Source organism: Macaca nemestrina, chromosome 1, assembly GCF_043159975.1.
Source record: "Macaca nemestrina isolate mMacNem1 chromosome 1, mMacNem.hap1, whole genome shotgun sequence".
Lineage (NCBI taxonomy): Eukaryota > Metazoa > Chordata > Mammalia > Primates > Cercopithecidae > Macaca > Macaca nemestrina.
Window position 1 is genome coordinate 199,752,460 of NC_092125.1, and position 15,958 is coordinate 199,768,417.

The window sequence follows — 15,958 nt, forward strand, 5'->3', positions numbered from 1 at the left end:
CCTGTCTCTGTAATACTTATACTGTGGCCATGTCCCCACCCCTCCTGACTCCAGTCTCACTGTCCCTCTCTAGGCTCACTCCCACCTCACAGTCTTTGCATTTGCTCTTCCTTTTGTCTTTGTTTTGAGACAGGGTCTCACTCTGTCACTCAGGCTGGAGTGCAGTAGTGCAATCTTGGCTCATTGCAGCCTTGACCTCCCTGAGCTCAAGTGTTCCTCCCGCCTCACCCTCCCGAGTAGCTAGAACTAATGTGTGCCACCATGCCCAGCTAATTTTTGTATTTTTTGTAGAGATGAGGTCTTGCCACATTGCCCAGGCTGGTCTCGAACTCCCGGTCTCAAGCATTCTGCCAGCCTCAGCCTCCCAAAGTGTTGGAATTGCAGGCCTTAGCCACCACACCTGACCATTGCTCTTCATTTTGTCCAGACATTCTTTCCAGAACTTCCTTTGACTGGCTCCTTCTTAGAACCCAGGTCTCAGCCCTGATAATCACATCTCCTCAGAGAAGCCTTCCTTGACACCTGGCCTAAAGGAGCTCTTCCTATCACTTCACTCTGCTCTATTTCCATCATCACACTTGTCACCGAAATTATCTTTTTTATTTTTATGTGTTTCTTATGGGTTTCCTCCACCTGGAATACCATTCTCTTCACATTCCGAAGTTATCAGTTTTTGTATTTACATGCTTCTTTTTTCTCCTGTACTGGAATGTGAGCTCTAGGAAGACAGAGATTAATGGAGTTCACAGCTCCATTCCCCCTAGTTTTTCACACAGTTCTAGCATATAGTAGAAGTTTAACAAATATTTGTTAACTCAATAACTGAGTGAATTAATTAATACATTCAAAATGTGTCCATAGAGTGAAAGTCGGCTTGGGGAAAAAAAGTGAGTGTAGTATTGGTCGTCATTAACAGGAAGCAGAATGCAGACAGGGAGGATCCAATCTACATGGATTGGACCACCCCGGATTACTGTACTTGACTCTCCAAGTTACACTGCCACAAGGACCAACTGTGTGGACAGGAAACTAACCAAGTTGGCACGTGGGGAGAAACATAGAAAACCAGAGGTGATTAGCTTATAGAGACAAAAACATTCTGGAAGGAATGTTGTTGCTGTCTTGCTGTCTTTCACTATCTAAAGGGGTACTGAAAGAAAAAGGAAATAGCTTTGGCTTGGAGTACTAAGGGCAGAATCCAGATCAATGGGAATTAGTTTGATAGAGACATATTTCAGTGATAGAAAGCAAATGGTCTTTTAGGGGATTCATAGCAAGGGAAGGGGCAGCAAAGGGAAATGGTAAGCTTCCCGTCTGAGAAACTGTACAAGTGGTAAAAGTGCACCATTTGGCAGAGACATTAAGGAGGGGATTCAAGCAGCAGAAGATGGCCTCAAAAATCTCTTTCAAATTTGAAATGTCTGGGTTCCTATGATATATAGGTACAGAGTTAAGAAAAATAAATTCTGGCCAAAAAGAGTTCTAGAATGCACTTACCTATCTACCCCAATAAAAGAAAACACCACCAAAACCGGGTCTACAAATTAAGCAGCAGAAACACTAGCTGAGAGGTGTCTTGTGCACCTGAAGGCATTCTAGAAACCGTAAGAACAGCTTTCTGGCTTTTCACTCTGTGTGTGATTATTCAGAACATGGGACTCCCAAATATTTTGACTATTCAAAGATGCCTCAGATTCTAAGAGAGGATAGCCAACATTATTGCCTCAGGGCCAAGGCGGTCTTGGGTTTCATTTCTGAAACTCTACCACTTCCTAACTGTGGGACCTTGGGCAAAGAAATTAAACCCTCCAAACCTCAGCCACATTATCTGTAAAAGGAATTTCACTTATAAATGGAGGGGTGGAGGTAGCAATTGAAGCCAGAATGGCACAATGTAATAATTATCAAAACTCAGTGTAGACACATAGATATTCACCATATTATTCTACGTGTTTGAAAATCTGCATAATAAAAAGTAAAAAGAGATGGAAAGTTCAAAAGAGTACCTACCTCATACAATAATTGTAGAGCTTAAAGAAATGATTACATCTGAATTGCAGGGAATTTTTACAAATCTGAATTATTACCATAGATGTTTAAATATCCCATTTAATCATTCCAACAACCCTACAAAATGTGTAGTATTAATCTCCATTTGGCAGATGAGGAAACCAAAGTTTAGATAAATTAAACCGTAACAAATTCTTCAAATGTCATGGGGCTGAAATGGAATCTGAAACCAGAGTTATCTGACTCCACCAGCACACTGCCTTTATTTTAAGAATAGCTCATTGTGTTCTATTTTGTTGACAATTAGGATATTGTTTATTCATCTAAGTCAGTGGTTTCCTATCTCTTTTCTCAATAGCAGAAACATACTTTTCAAATTCAGCCCTTCTCAGAACTCCAGTAAGTAAAACTGATAAAAGCTAAACAATTCTGGCTGAAATGGATTTTGGGGCCCAGCAACCAGCCCACTTGACTCCACGGTACCCCTGAAGCACCCTGAGGTATATGGAGCATAGTGTGAAATCCCAGATTGAAGCCGCCAACAACAACAACAAAACAACAACAACAACAACAACAAATCCCAACCTGAAGAAGTACAAGTTAAGGGCAGCCTGATTTGTATAATGCATCTTTCATTTCACTGTCTCCCATCACATCGGATCCTCATTATCAACTCTGAGGTGGACAAGGCAGTGCATATCATCCTCAATTTGCAAATGAGGAAATAAAGGCCAAATGGAGTTAAGCAGCTGGCCAAAGGTGCACCAGTTCAATTTTCAGCCAAGTGCAGACTGGAAGTAGAGTCTGTCTCCATTAACTCCATGTGACCTGGCAAAGAGGGTGCCATCTACTGGAAATTGCTACTGACCCTTGGTCCACGAAGTGGACAATCAGCTCCTTGGCCACTGAGAGCTGAGCACAGCCCTCCTGCCAAGGCCCTGTCCCGGAGCAGATGGCAATGAGCAGGGAAGAAGGGCTCAATGCCACTGAAGGGCCTGACAGCAGGATTTTGGCTGTAGATAGGCCATTCCTATCTGAGCCATGTCATGCTGAGCACAGGGCAGGGAGGCAGGACTAGCCAAAGTACCTTCCACCTTCATCTGCAGTAAGTAAATGAGCCCACAGAGGGACAGCAGGTAGTGCAGAGGTGGGTGTCCGTTACACTTTGCATTTCTTCTTAGCTCTTGCTTTGGCATCCCTGAAACCTGAGGCAGCTGATAAATGCCTGAATGGCTCCCCAACTCCAGAGCATCTCTGAACTGAGCTGTAGCATGTGTTGGAGCAGGCAACACTTAATTATCGGTTAGTCTTTAATTAGCTCTTAATTATTAACACTTAATCCATCTGTAAAATGGGGACACTAATACCTGCCTCATAGGGACTCTGGGAGCATTAATTAAGTTTACAGTCCACTTTGAAGATGCAAAATGTGAAATAAGTGCTCAACAGTGGTATTAATAACCACAGCAGATTTACCTTCTTTTCCTAATGAGGTCCCTTTTTCCTCTCTGCTCCTTCCTTTCCTTTCGAATATCCATCCCCAACAATATCTGCCCAACTTTGCCCTGATGGAGAAACACTTAGCTCTGTGTTTCCCAGACACAGGATTTCCCATCCAGGAAACGGGCTATTTACAGCCATCTTCCCGCACTTTAATTTTCTATTATGTCCTCTGAATATGTCAGTGCCTTCCCAGTAAATATTTTGATGTGTGCTCTTGCAGCAGCTTCTGTGGAGGCTGAATGGGACAGCTGCTCCCTGTATTAGGGAATTCCAGATGTGATTTAAAACCATCAGTCTCATCCATGTGAATGCCTAGCCTTTAGGTGGGAGAGGGGAAGGATCTTCTAGTTGCTTCTGGGGAAAGTCACGAGCCATGTAACCCTTAGTCTTGGCTAGGGTGGTTTTTCAAGGACCTCAGATTCACATGCGTTTAGGATGAGAGATGTCTGCTTAGTGGGCTAGTGAAGAGGCAGCCTGGAATATAGCCCTAATCTGGCTCTTCACCCACGAAACATCAGAACCTTGGTCAGCTCTTCTATAACGCTTGGACAAAGGACCATGGAAGGGGCAATATACAGCCTTTAGGGTTTCAGCAGCCTCAAGGGTGGGCCAGAACATTCCCCTAGAAGGTCAGACTTCATCTCCTCCCTCCTCCCTTTCTGCCAACGGAATAGGGGGGTACTCACTCTTCTTGAAAGCTGAGCTCATTGCCTCTTAGAGTTCCAGCCACGGGGACAGACAGCTGCTCCATGGAGGTCCAGGGCTGTGAGGCTTCAGGCAGGCCTTGAACTCTCTTCCAGATTTCATGGCAAGTCTTGTCTAGGCTGTCTTGGGGTGTGTCCTGGTGGATCCAGATGTATCTGGGGAATGGGCCCAGGGCGCAGGGGCGCTTGGCCACCAGGGCCGAGGATGAAGGAAGCCCATTCCCACTTGCCATCCTCCTCCGCTCTTTCTGGAAGCCCCTCTGTCCACCCAGGGCTAGAAGACATCCACCACCACTCCTCATTCACCAGAAAGGGAGATGAGGATGGGTCTTGGCAGAAGTGGGTCAGTTCTGTCTGGCTGTCGCTCCCACAAGGTGGTTAGGTTCAGAGGCCTTCGATTTGTGTGGGAGGGGTGGGTGGAGGACAGTTTTCTTTTGGGGAGGGGAGGGCTTATTTTGATTTGTTTTTATTTGCTCTTTCCTAACTTTTGCCGCCCTCCCCCTCTCCCTCAGAAGAAAATATTTAAAAGTCAACAAAAACCAGTAGCTTAGGAACAGTGGAATGCCCCGGAGCTCAGGAACCAGGCGCCTGGGCGGGCAGAATGACATCTGGGAACAGCTGGAGGGGGAGGGCTGGCTCTCCCCACAGTCCCTGGCACTGCCCCCTTGCGACGCCGCCGTGACACCTTGCGGCGCCTGGGCTCAGCCCATGCTGGCCCGCTAGGACACGCGGAGAACTGGGTGCGGGCCTGACACCATGGTAGGCACCCGGGGGGCGGGGCCCCGCAGGAAACGCTCGCCTGGGCGTTCCCAGGGAGCCCCTCGCAGAGCGAGCGCCAACGGCCCGGTCCCCGCCGCCGGCCCAGTTCTTGCTTTACTCTCGCCCTACCCCACCTGCTCCTGGTCTCCCGCTGCTGCTCTGCCGCCCCGGGAAAGAAGGGACGAGGCGTGTGTGGATGGGCCCACAGCCCTCAGTCCCGGCCCCCAGCAGACCCCTGCCCTGGCCGCGTCGCGCTGCGGGATGGGCACCGGGAAGGGCCCAGCAGCTCAAGAGCGCGCTGACTCGGCAAGGCAGGCTGGGCCGGGCGGCTCCCACCAATTTGCCCTGCCAATGGCTCCCACACCCTCGCAGTCGTCGAGCGGGGGAATTCTTTCTGTGGGTTTCAAACGCAACGGCTCGGTGCGCGGGACGCCCTGGGTTCGGAGCCCAAGACCCGCCGGTGGGGTGGGTGGGGGTGGGGCCCAAAGGACCCCAGAGCGCTTCGGCGGATCAGAAGTCAAAGCCAAACGCGCCGCCGCCCCACTTCACCGCTCCACACAAACCTCAGCTCCTGCCTGGGGGGCCCCCTCATCCTCGAGTTTAATCCTAACTGCCATTTTATGGGGCGCTTGCCCTGTGCCAAGCGCTGGGCTCACATTCAATCCTATCAAAGCTCGTGAAATTAGTACCACTTTTCATTATCGTTCTAAATGGGAGGAAAGCGAATCTCAAAGTCATAAATGATAGTGTCCAAGGCCCACTAAGAAAAGGGGAGCTGAGATTCAGACCCCAGCACTCTAGGCCTGATCTAGCCCTTGAGCACTGAGACTGCTTCAGTAGGTGGGCAGGAGCAGGGGTAGGAGGTCCGAGGTGCTGGGAGAAGGGCTAAGTTAGCTGTTTACTGATCAACAGGCCCCTACCCTCACTGAAGCAGCTTCATTCAACTGGGCACTGACACAGTACCTCCTCTGAGGGAGACTTTCTGGTCCCAAGAGTCAGGGCGTTGTTTCTTTAATAATACTCCTGGAAAGGAAGAGCAAGAGGGTGGAGAAGGAAGAAAGAAGAATGGACACAAATAGAAGAATATGGCAGTCTATAAATGCAGGGCTGGGTTGAATCCTGACACTTCCCCGCTGTGTGACCCTAAGAACTTTCTGAACTTCTCCTATCCCCATTCATAATTCCCCCAGTACTGATGCAACCCCTCCTTTGTGCCCGATGAGTTGCTGGGCACTGAAGAAGCATAAGAGTGGGCAAAAGTGGCATGGTCCCTCCTCTCATGGAGCCTGTATACTAGTGAGGGGAGATCGATGCAAACTAGCCAAGCGAGTAAAGCAGCAATAATTACAGATGCAATGGGGCTCTGATGGAAAATAACTATTAGGTTGGTGCAAAAGTAACTGTGGTTTTTGCCATCACCTGCAATGGCAAAAACTACGATTACTTTTGCAACAACCCAATAACAAAGTGAGGCATTGGGGAGAAGAGGGGAGGCAACATTCCATGGTGGTCCAGGCCCACCTCTTTGAGGAGGTAAATTTGAGAAGGATGAGAGGAATTCCTTTTCTGTAAAATGGTGTTCATAAATTATGAGGATCATGTTTCTGGCACATAGTAAGCACCCAAAAAATGTGTTGGATGAATTAATGGTATACTGTATGTAAAGTGCCTGTTATATAGTAGGTGCCCAATACACAACCTTGCTCTTTACAGAGGGGCTGAGTTCCTGGAAATGTTGACTCTAAATTTTGAAATCTGAGCTTCATTCTCCTTTGATTTTCATTACAAAATTGAAGATGTGTTCCTTTGGGGAAAATTCCGCGGGCCTCGACCGAATAAAATTATAGTTAAGAATGTAGAAAACCTTTTAAAATAGTGTATTTAAAGGAAAAGTGATCATTTCTGATGAAATATTAATAGTTCTGAAAATGTCACTCAGTGTTTGTGCTGCTTGGCATTTGGTTGGCTAACACCTAAGCTTAGAGCAGAACACCAACGACCCTGCACTGCCCAGGCCCCAGGATTCTGGAAAGTTAGCCAGCTCACTCTCTCTTCCTGTTCCCTCTCCCCCTCAGCAGGAGACCAGGCAACAGGGGCTAAATCAGAAAGAACTGAAAAAAAAAAAAAAAAAAAAAATCAAATACAGCAGGGATAGGGAACAAAGATAGAGCATGTTTTTAGCGTGCACAGATGAGATTTCTAGAAAATTCTGCAAAAATCGTAAGTGATGTACTTAGAAATAGTATAAAGCTATGTCCATATGGTAGCCACTAGCCACATGGGGTTGTTTTAATTTTAATTTTATTTTAATGTAAATTAAATGAAAAACTCAACTCCTCATTTGCATTAGCCACATATTATATGCTCAGGAGCCACATACGGCTAGTGGCTACCATATTGGACAGCACAGAGAACATTTCCTATCATTAAATACATATACTCAGGAACCAGAGTCCCTGGGTTCAGATTCTGAGTTCACGTTTTCTGGCAATGTAGGCTTAGGCAAGTTCCTCTGTGCCTTAGTGTATTCGTTTGGGAGGGCTGCCATAATGAAGTCCACAGACTGTGTGGCTTAAGCAACAGAACTTTATTTCCTTGCCATTCTAGAGGCTAGAAGGCCAAGATCAAGATGTTGGCATGGTTAGTTTCATTCTGAGGTCTCTCTCCCTGGCTTGCACTTGACTGTCTTCTCCTTATGTCCTCACATGGTCTTCCCTGTATATCTGTCCCCATCCTAATGGCTCCTTTAAACGACACCAGTCACATTAGATTAGGACACACCCTAATGGTTTTTTTTTGTTTTTGTTTTTGTTTTAATCTTAACTACCTCTTTAAAGGACTCATCGCCAAATATAGTCACATTCTGAGGTATTTGGGTTTAGGATTGCAGTATATAATTCAGCCCATAACACTTGATTTCCTAGTCTGTAAAATGGGATGATAATAAAGAATACTTGCTTTGTAGCATTACTATAGATATTCTATTACTCACCAATTGCTTAACACATGGAAAGTCCCTCAAACAACAACTGGCAGATAAACGTGTATAGTCATTTGCTTGTTGATTACACTGAAATGCATGCCTTTGGAGTTTCTGAATAGCAGATTTGGTGTTTTGTGTAGGGAGGGAGAATTTTGTTGTCCTGGGGAAGTTGTTCTGTGATGGAGAGATGAATTCACATAATCACTTACTCCTTTCCAGGCTTTGTTCAGTTTTTAGCACCCATCGTGGGTCAAAATTGTGCAAGACACAGGGATTAGAGATGATGAAAAAGATGTCTACCTAGACAGAATCACCTAGAGAAGGAGGCAGGGGTAAAGCATTCCATAAGTGCCTGGTGCAGAGCAGTGTGATATAAACTGACTTATTCCAGTTTCCATCCAACATGGAGTTATGTTCCTCCAACACATGTATCTATGCCCAGCACTGTTTGAGGTGCTGAAGATAGGGTAATGAAGAAGACGAGCTTGGTCTCTGTCTTTTTTAGAGTTTGAAGTGAAGCATTTAATGGTCATGGACACCATTTCATCTGTGAATTATTTTTAGCTTGGAAAACTTCTTGAACTCCCCCTGACTACCTACATTACCCTGGGCAGGTTGCTTTAACCTCAATGTCTCCATTTGCTCATCTATGAAACAGAGACAGTAAAATATCGACCTCATAGACTTGTTTTATGATAATGAAATAATACATGTAAAGTGCTTATAATAGCTTGGCTAATGTATGTATCCAATGAATGTTGGCTATCATTATTTAGAATTCTGGGATTCTTAACTTTTCTCTGTGGAACCAGGAAGGCCTAAGGAAGAGGCAATTCTCCTTACCTCCCATCCAGTCAAAGCCTCTTGTCACCTGGCTTTCATCTCTGACACAAACGTGGCTGGGCTGGAAAACTCAGGAACATGGGAATGTCCTAGGCTATTTTACAATCATCATATAGCCCCTAAAGCTGCTTACTCTTGTAGGTCCTTTTAGGTTCCTCATCTAACATATTTTAAACACACCCACCTCTCACCGTAAAAATAACTTTTTGGCTATAGAAGAAAATTGAAAGGATTTTTGCCATTTTGCTTTTGAAAGTTTTTGGCCATGAGTAATTTATTTAATTTGTGATGGGCTGTGATTTCTCACCAATCTTAGTGCCTACTCGAGAAATCTTGTGCAGTGAGAAAACTCCAACCTACAAATTGTTACCAAATGCAATGAAGTTTTTATGACTACTAAATCCAACAGTTAATGAAGTTGACATAATGTTATACTCTGCATTTAATTAAATATTTACTGATTTCCATGTGGCAGTTTTCTTCTTTATATTGTGGGACTAATCATAAAATGTTTAGGACTCAAAGGTTTTTGTAGGTCCCCTAAAATCCAGAGTGACCCCCATTCCCATGCGAATAAGGTTCAATGGGTCAAACTGCCAGAGGCAGGATCCATGCATAGGGGTATCCCAGGCAAATATCTTGGGGATTTAACCATCAGAGCTAAAGGAAGGGGAGGTTGCAGCCATGTTTCATGGGAGTGGGCCTCCCCCTCATGTTGTCTCAGCAACAGGACAGGGCTGCAGAGCAGCCAGCCATTTCTAGGACTTTGAAAAGGAACCTTGAATATTCTGCAAGCAAAGCTGTGACTCTGTGGCTTCTCTCTCCTGGCAACACCATCAGTGATCTCTGCCATTTCTTGGGGGTGTATCCCTTATTATTGCCTCATTCCTGGCCCATAGGAGAGGAGGCAGTTAAGAGCTTGGGGGGTGGCAGCTGACACACTTGAATTGGAATTCCTGCTCTACTACTTGATAAAGGTGGCTTTGGATATGCTTAACTTCTCTGACATATCTTCATCTGCAAAGTGGTAAAAACAATAGGTTTGGGGTAGGGAGAAGGTTTAAATATGGAAATGCATGTGAACTTCTCAACACCGTGCCTGGCTTATGGTAAGCTCTTAATAAAAAGAAATGTATAATTATGATTATCACTAACTATTATTATTGACAGCCTAGCAATGTAAAAATGGCAGCCTATGAGATCTGCACTTAAAGTTAGGGAAAAAGAAGGTCATAGATGACAGAAGAAAAGAATATGGTGGTGGCAATAGTGGTGCAGTGAGGTAGCAACAAAGTCAGAATTCAGCTGGCTTTCCTCCTGCTTTGGTCTTTCTGCCAGACCCCAGTGGTGATACGTACACCAAGAATTCCTGGCGAGGCCCTTTATGGGAAACCCTTCAGCTAGAAGCTTTGTATTGTGCCCTTCCTTCCATAGCTTCCATGTCGGGACATTGGTCACTAAAATGCATTCACTTAAGACTTCTTCTACCTTACTGCTGAGATGATTTGAGGCAGCCTTTCAGATTTAAAAAGTACAAACTACACCATCAAAGAATAAAGGAAGAACTGACTCCATCTAAAGAAAAGCAGAAAGAGTTGCTACTTTCCAGCACCTGAATTGGTCTGGCCGCATGGAGGTAATAAGGCAATAAAACTGGGTATCCTTATTTGTCAGCTAAAGCAAAAATGGAAACACGTCGGGTGGCAGAGTTTTTATTTTCTGACAGCAGAAAATACACATCTTCATCTGCAGAGACAAAATGTTTCCAGGAAATAACCCCAAGCATGAATTTATCATGAGTCCTTGCATAAAGGACACTGAGTGACATAGTAGGCAATATACACAATTCTGTTTTCATAGAAGACAGAGATGCTGTTAGGTTCATCAGTTTCTCACATCAGGGTTCTCTGAAGACAGCATAACATTAAATCATAACTCAGTGAAGGCATTTCTTTAAGGAACTCAAATAATGAAGTCTAGAAGAGACACCTTTGGGTCCATTCCACAAACATTACTGAGCACCTACTTAACCATCCATTCATCCATCCACCCATCCATCTCTTTATCTATTCATTCAGCAAAAATTCCCCGAATGTCCACCATGTACCAGGCACTCTGAATGGCACTGACAAATACTGCTTGTAAGAACTGTCACCTGGACTGAATTTTGAAGGGCAAATAGGAGAAGGCTAGTCACAGAAGGAGGAGGGGAGCTTTCTAGGCAAAGAGAACAAAACACAGAAGGACTCAGGGGAAAGGAGAGAGAAAGCATGGCTGATTGCAAGAGTGCAAGGGTGTCAGAATGGCTAGAGCTTGGGGATTTGGGAGGAGGGAGATCTGAGGCTAGAGGAGTTGGCAGGGACAGGTGATGGAGGCTCTTGTAGGGAGGGTCTAGCAGGGAGCTTGGATTTTACTCTGCAGGCCATGGGGGAAAGTCCAGAGAAGACAGAGGAGCTGTGAAATCAGGTGAGTGTTTTAAAAAGATAGCTGGTGGCAGAGAGGAAGACGCATTGAATAGGGCTAGAGCAGAGATGGGCATCTGTTACTCAGTTGTTGTAAGTAACCTGAAACACAGCCATTGTGGACTCTGGTTAGAATCTGGGAGGTGTCTAGGAGGCAGAATCTGGAGGGCTCCGTGATGGCTTGATGTGGGGACTGGGCAAGATGGGAGTCCAGGATAAATAGGTTTCTGGCTCAGGATCTGGGTGAATGTGGAAACTGTTTCCTGAATTGGGGAGCTGTGCAGAGAGGCAGGCTGGGTGGAGAATTAGAATTGAATAAGCCCAGGTCTGAGCAGGCTGTGGAGGAAGTAGTGGGGTGGGGCTCCTATGAGACATCTGAGGAGAGAGAATATCAGATACAATACAGACCCTGGGACTTGGGAGAAAAGAGGTTTCCATCCTAGGATTTGCCCACCCATCAGCCGGGACAAATAAGAAAACTAGCAATTATGGAGAGACTGAGTCAGAAGAGAGGTCTATTTCCACCCCCACGCCCTTCCTTGGTACCCTGTGAGTGCTGCAGATTTACACACTGTGTCTTCCCTCCCTGAGCTGGCCCACTCTGTGCTTTCTTCCTGGAAAGTGCTGGTTCTCACCTGCCCCTCCAGTAGGCTGAGCTAGGAGCCCTTCTTGTTTCCATCACACGCTATATCTCTTCTGGAGTCATCAATCATGCTTTGCTATTTAACTCTCTTCTCAATAAACTATCAACCCCTTGAGGACAGGGGCCATGGGAATGTCTTATTCTTCTTTATGTTTGTTTCCTCAGCACCTAGCACAGACTCTGACATGTAGCTCAGTGTGGCATGAGCAAACGAATGAAAGAGTAAGTGAAGAGTAAGTGAATGACTACACAGGATGCTATGCAAAAAACGAGGAAGCCTGTTTAAGAGTATTGCTAGCTGCTGGAACAAATTCCAATATTTCAATGGCTTAACACTGTTTTGTCACTGGCATGAGCTGTTTTTCCTTATACACAAACGAAGAATTTTCTCCAAGAATGTCAGAATTTGGTGACCGCAGCATGTGGTAGCACTATAGGAACGGCCTAGGCTGTGGGTCCCTTCTCACTTCTCCCTCCTCGTTTCAGAAGCCCATAGCCTCACCTTGGTGTGGTCTGGGCTTTTTCCTCATGAAGCCCCTCTGTTGCCACTCCTTGGGCAGCAGATCACTGCCACCTCTATGGCGATAGCCTCACCCTTGGGAGATACTCGCTTTGGCCTGATCATGCTCATGATTTTAAAATTGTGCCCCAATTGGGATCCCAAGCTTTTCCTCTGAGCCCATCTTTGCCTGTAGCCCTTCTCTGCAGCCCTGCCTGCCCCTTGGCCTCTGTTTCTGCCCTCACATTGCTAGAATCTCCCATTTGCTCACTCTCTCTCCTTTGGCTTCAGAAGGCTTTTTTGATCTTTTCCTGGGTCAGAATGAAAATTTCGGGGCATCAGGTCTACTGCGTCTCCTTGAATGAGGCAGAGTTCTCCAGAGCATCAGGCCTTGTATTCTTTCTAAATCAAGCTCTGATTTTATCTGGATATTAGGCTTATCTTGGCTAGTCACTAGACTGCATTGGGCTTTTTTGCAATGTGATACTGTAAAGACACCTCAACCCACGGCTGCCTGTTGTTCATAGGGAGAATGGGAGGGGGAGGCAGGGAGCCAGCACCGGGGGCTGGGCTGAGACCAACACTCTCCTAGGCTAGATGGGGGTGGGCTGTTGTGTCTGACTCCTGTCTCTCCATTGCCCTGCAGATGTTTCCAGGGTCCCCATCTCTGCCTTTGCCCCCATGTTTCCTCGCTCAGACCATCATAGTAGTCTTCCAAGTGGTACCCTTTCCCTTCTTACCCTTTCCTCACAGAGAAGCTAGAGTATATGTCAGGCCACATCACTTGGCTTCTCTTTCCCAGAAATGAAAACCTGTCTTTCGTATTCAGAGCTGTCTACTTTTCGCTACAGGAGCCATGCTGTACACAGAAAATAAATGTAAACAGATATCTCTTTACATACATTTTCTGACTGTCAAGCATCTCTCTCCTTCCTCCATCTGAAAAGTCATCTCCTCCTGTTATAGGATGAATTGTGTGCCCCCCACCCAAATTCATGGGTTGAAGTCCTAACCCCTAGTACTTCAGGATGTGACCTTATTTGGAGTTAGAGTCTTTAAAAAGTCAATTAAGTTAAAATGAAGTCATTGGGTTGGGCCTGAATCCAGCATGACTGGTGTCCTTATTAGAAGTTTGGACACAGATATGTACCGTGGGAACACATGTGAGCACACAGGGAGAAGAAGGCAGACATCTACAAGCCAGAGATAGAAGCCTCAGAGGGAACCAACCATGTCGACACCTTGATCTTGGACTTCCAGCCTCCAGAATTGTGAGGCAATACATTTCTGTTGTTTAAGTCACAGGGTCTATGGTACTTTGTTGTGGCAGCAGCCCTAGCAAATTAATACACCTTCTATTTCTCACTGGCTAAGAATAAAATGCAAACTCCTCGCCATCCACTAATAGACCCTATGTGATCTGCCCCACTCCCCATCTCCCATTGCTTACCTTGATCCAGCCCCATCCTCCTCCTCCTGGCCTGCTTCCCTTTTTACAGCCTTGCCTGTGCTCACTATACCAAAAGCTCTTTCCCCAACTTTGCATGGCTGTCTTGCTTAATTCTATTATTACATTAATTAATTAATTAATAGACAGTGTCTGGCTCTGACACCCAGGCTGGAGTGCAGTGGTGCGATCATGGCTCACTGCAGCCTTGAACAGCTGGGCTCAAATGATCCTCTGGCTTCAGCTTCCGGAGCATCTTGCTTAATTTTAGATCCCATCTTCCACCGTTGCCATCTCAGAGAGGCCTTCCGAGACCGTCTCTTTAAAGCATGTCCCTGTATTGTTTCTTCTAGCACCATAAACTTTCCTTTTGTAGCATCCTTAATTAGTAACTTTATGTGTATTTGTGTACATATTTCCTGCATTCATTAAGTCAGGGACTGTTCACTAGGTGTATACTCATTGTCTAGCACAGCACCTGGACACATAATGATGCTCAATAAATATTTGTTGAGTAAATGAATCTTCACCTTTTTAAGGTCTTTATCCATGTCTCAGGTTCCAGCCCAAATCCTACTTTCCTTCTTAAATTAGCCTTCTGATCTCCCAAGTCCAAGAAAAGCTCACTGTCTTGACATGCCTCTCGGTAGCATGCCAGTTCTTCAGTCATGGTGATTATCGCTGTCTGATGGTATCAGTTACATCAGTTATGTGTGGGTTTCCACCTCTGGCCTGCATCCTCCCAAAGCAGGACCACACGCTGTGCATCTCTGCATGGCCCACAGCACAGCCTGGCTCAGGGCCCCAGAGCACCGGAGGTAAATGCACGTGGACCCAAATAGATCACAGAGCAGGAATGGCGGAGAATGTGAGTAACTGGGCCTTTTACAGGGATAAAATAGGTGCTCCTGCCCTCCACAGCACCTAGGGAGAAGGATGACAAACACTCCTTTTGCCCGGGAAGGTTTTGGGGGTAAATCTCATCTGCCTGTTGTAGCCACAGAGCAAAGTTCTGGAGCTGAGAAGAGGGTAAGAGAAAGCCCATTGGCCTGCAGCCCTAGAATTACAGAGCAGCCCAGACTCTCTTCTGCCCAGCTGTGGGCTTCACAGGAGGCCTGGGCATCTCTGCCAGTTCCTTTCTCTGGAGGAGAACCCCGCCTCCAAGAGAGGGGTAAAGTCGGAGTTTAGAAGCCAGGAGCCCACCCCCAGGCAAGCGCAGCTAACAGCCCCCAAGGCCACCACCACCACTCACTCCCAGCGTAGTCAGTCCCTTCCTCCTCTCCAGGGCTGGTGGGAAGGCTGAGCCCTCTCTTTCGGGGGCTGAGTCTGGATAATGGGAAGGGAGAAGCCCCCTCCCCGCTGCCCCAGGGACATAAAGCAGGCCTTTCACTGAGGAGTTCTGGCTGCTTCGGTTGGTTCTTGGCACCCAGCAAGGCGGCGTCAGGAGGGGCGGGCAAGCAAGCGTGTTGGGGGTGGGGACCGGGCTGGCGATTCTGAGGAGGTTCGCCCGCCCAGGGCCACCGGGCTGGCTCCCCAGCTGTGGGATGAGCTCATGCAGGGAAACCGGAACAACTTGGGGTAGGGGGGAGGGAGGAAGAGTGGCATCTAGGAGGCTGCGAAAGCGTGGCTCTGGGGAGGAAGTTTTTCATGGGGAGTAGGGACAAGCCTCCACTCCTCCAGCCCTGCCCCCTCCCGCCAATTCATATCAACTCCACAGCCCCTCTTCACACCCTTCCTTGGATGGAAATTCCTGGCCACGCTGACAGCCGGCGAACTTGGGTCGCCAACCACCCCCAGCCTGGGTCGCCATCCCTATAGTCCCTCTCCACACGCTTCCCCGGAAATTCTCAGGCCCCACCGCCCGCCGGCCACTGCCCCCTTGGCCACACAGATGCCAAAGCTCCGTTTTGGCCAAAACGGGCTGCTCCTAAGCCCGGAGCACAGCTTCTCTGGGGTGCGTCGACAAAGCGGGTGGGGGCGCCCATCGCAGGTGCCTTTCCACTGCACGCGCCAGCAGGAGCCTCCTCTCCGGGTCTTGCCCCTCCCAGTTTCCTCCAGCCTCCCTCCATGAAGCGTCTCTTCCCTCTCGCCGAGAGTTTGGCGTA

General features: G+C 46.9%; 1 protein-coding gene across 1 annotated transcript in view; it reads right to left on the reverse strand.

The window, feature by feature from the left end:
* The window catches only part of C1H1orf94 (chromosome 1 C1orf94 homolog), a 42,256-nt gene extending 36,853 nt beyond the window's left edge, over positions 1 to 5,403 (reverse strand). The window contains exon 1 of the mRNA XM_011763338.2: positions 4,200 to 5,403. Within this exon, the coding sequence (XP_011761640.1) occupies positions 4,200 to 4,519 (320 nt within the window). The 5' untranslated portion in view covers positions 4,520 to 5,403. The remainder of the gene's footprint in view (positions 1 to 4,199) is intronic.
* Positions 5,404 to 15,958: the final 10,555 nt, after the last annotated feature.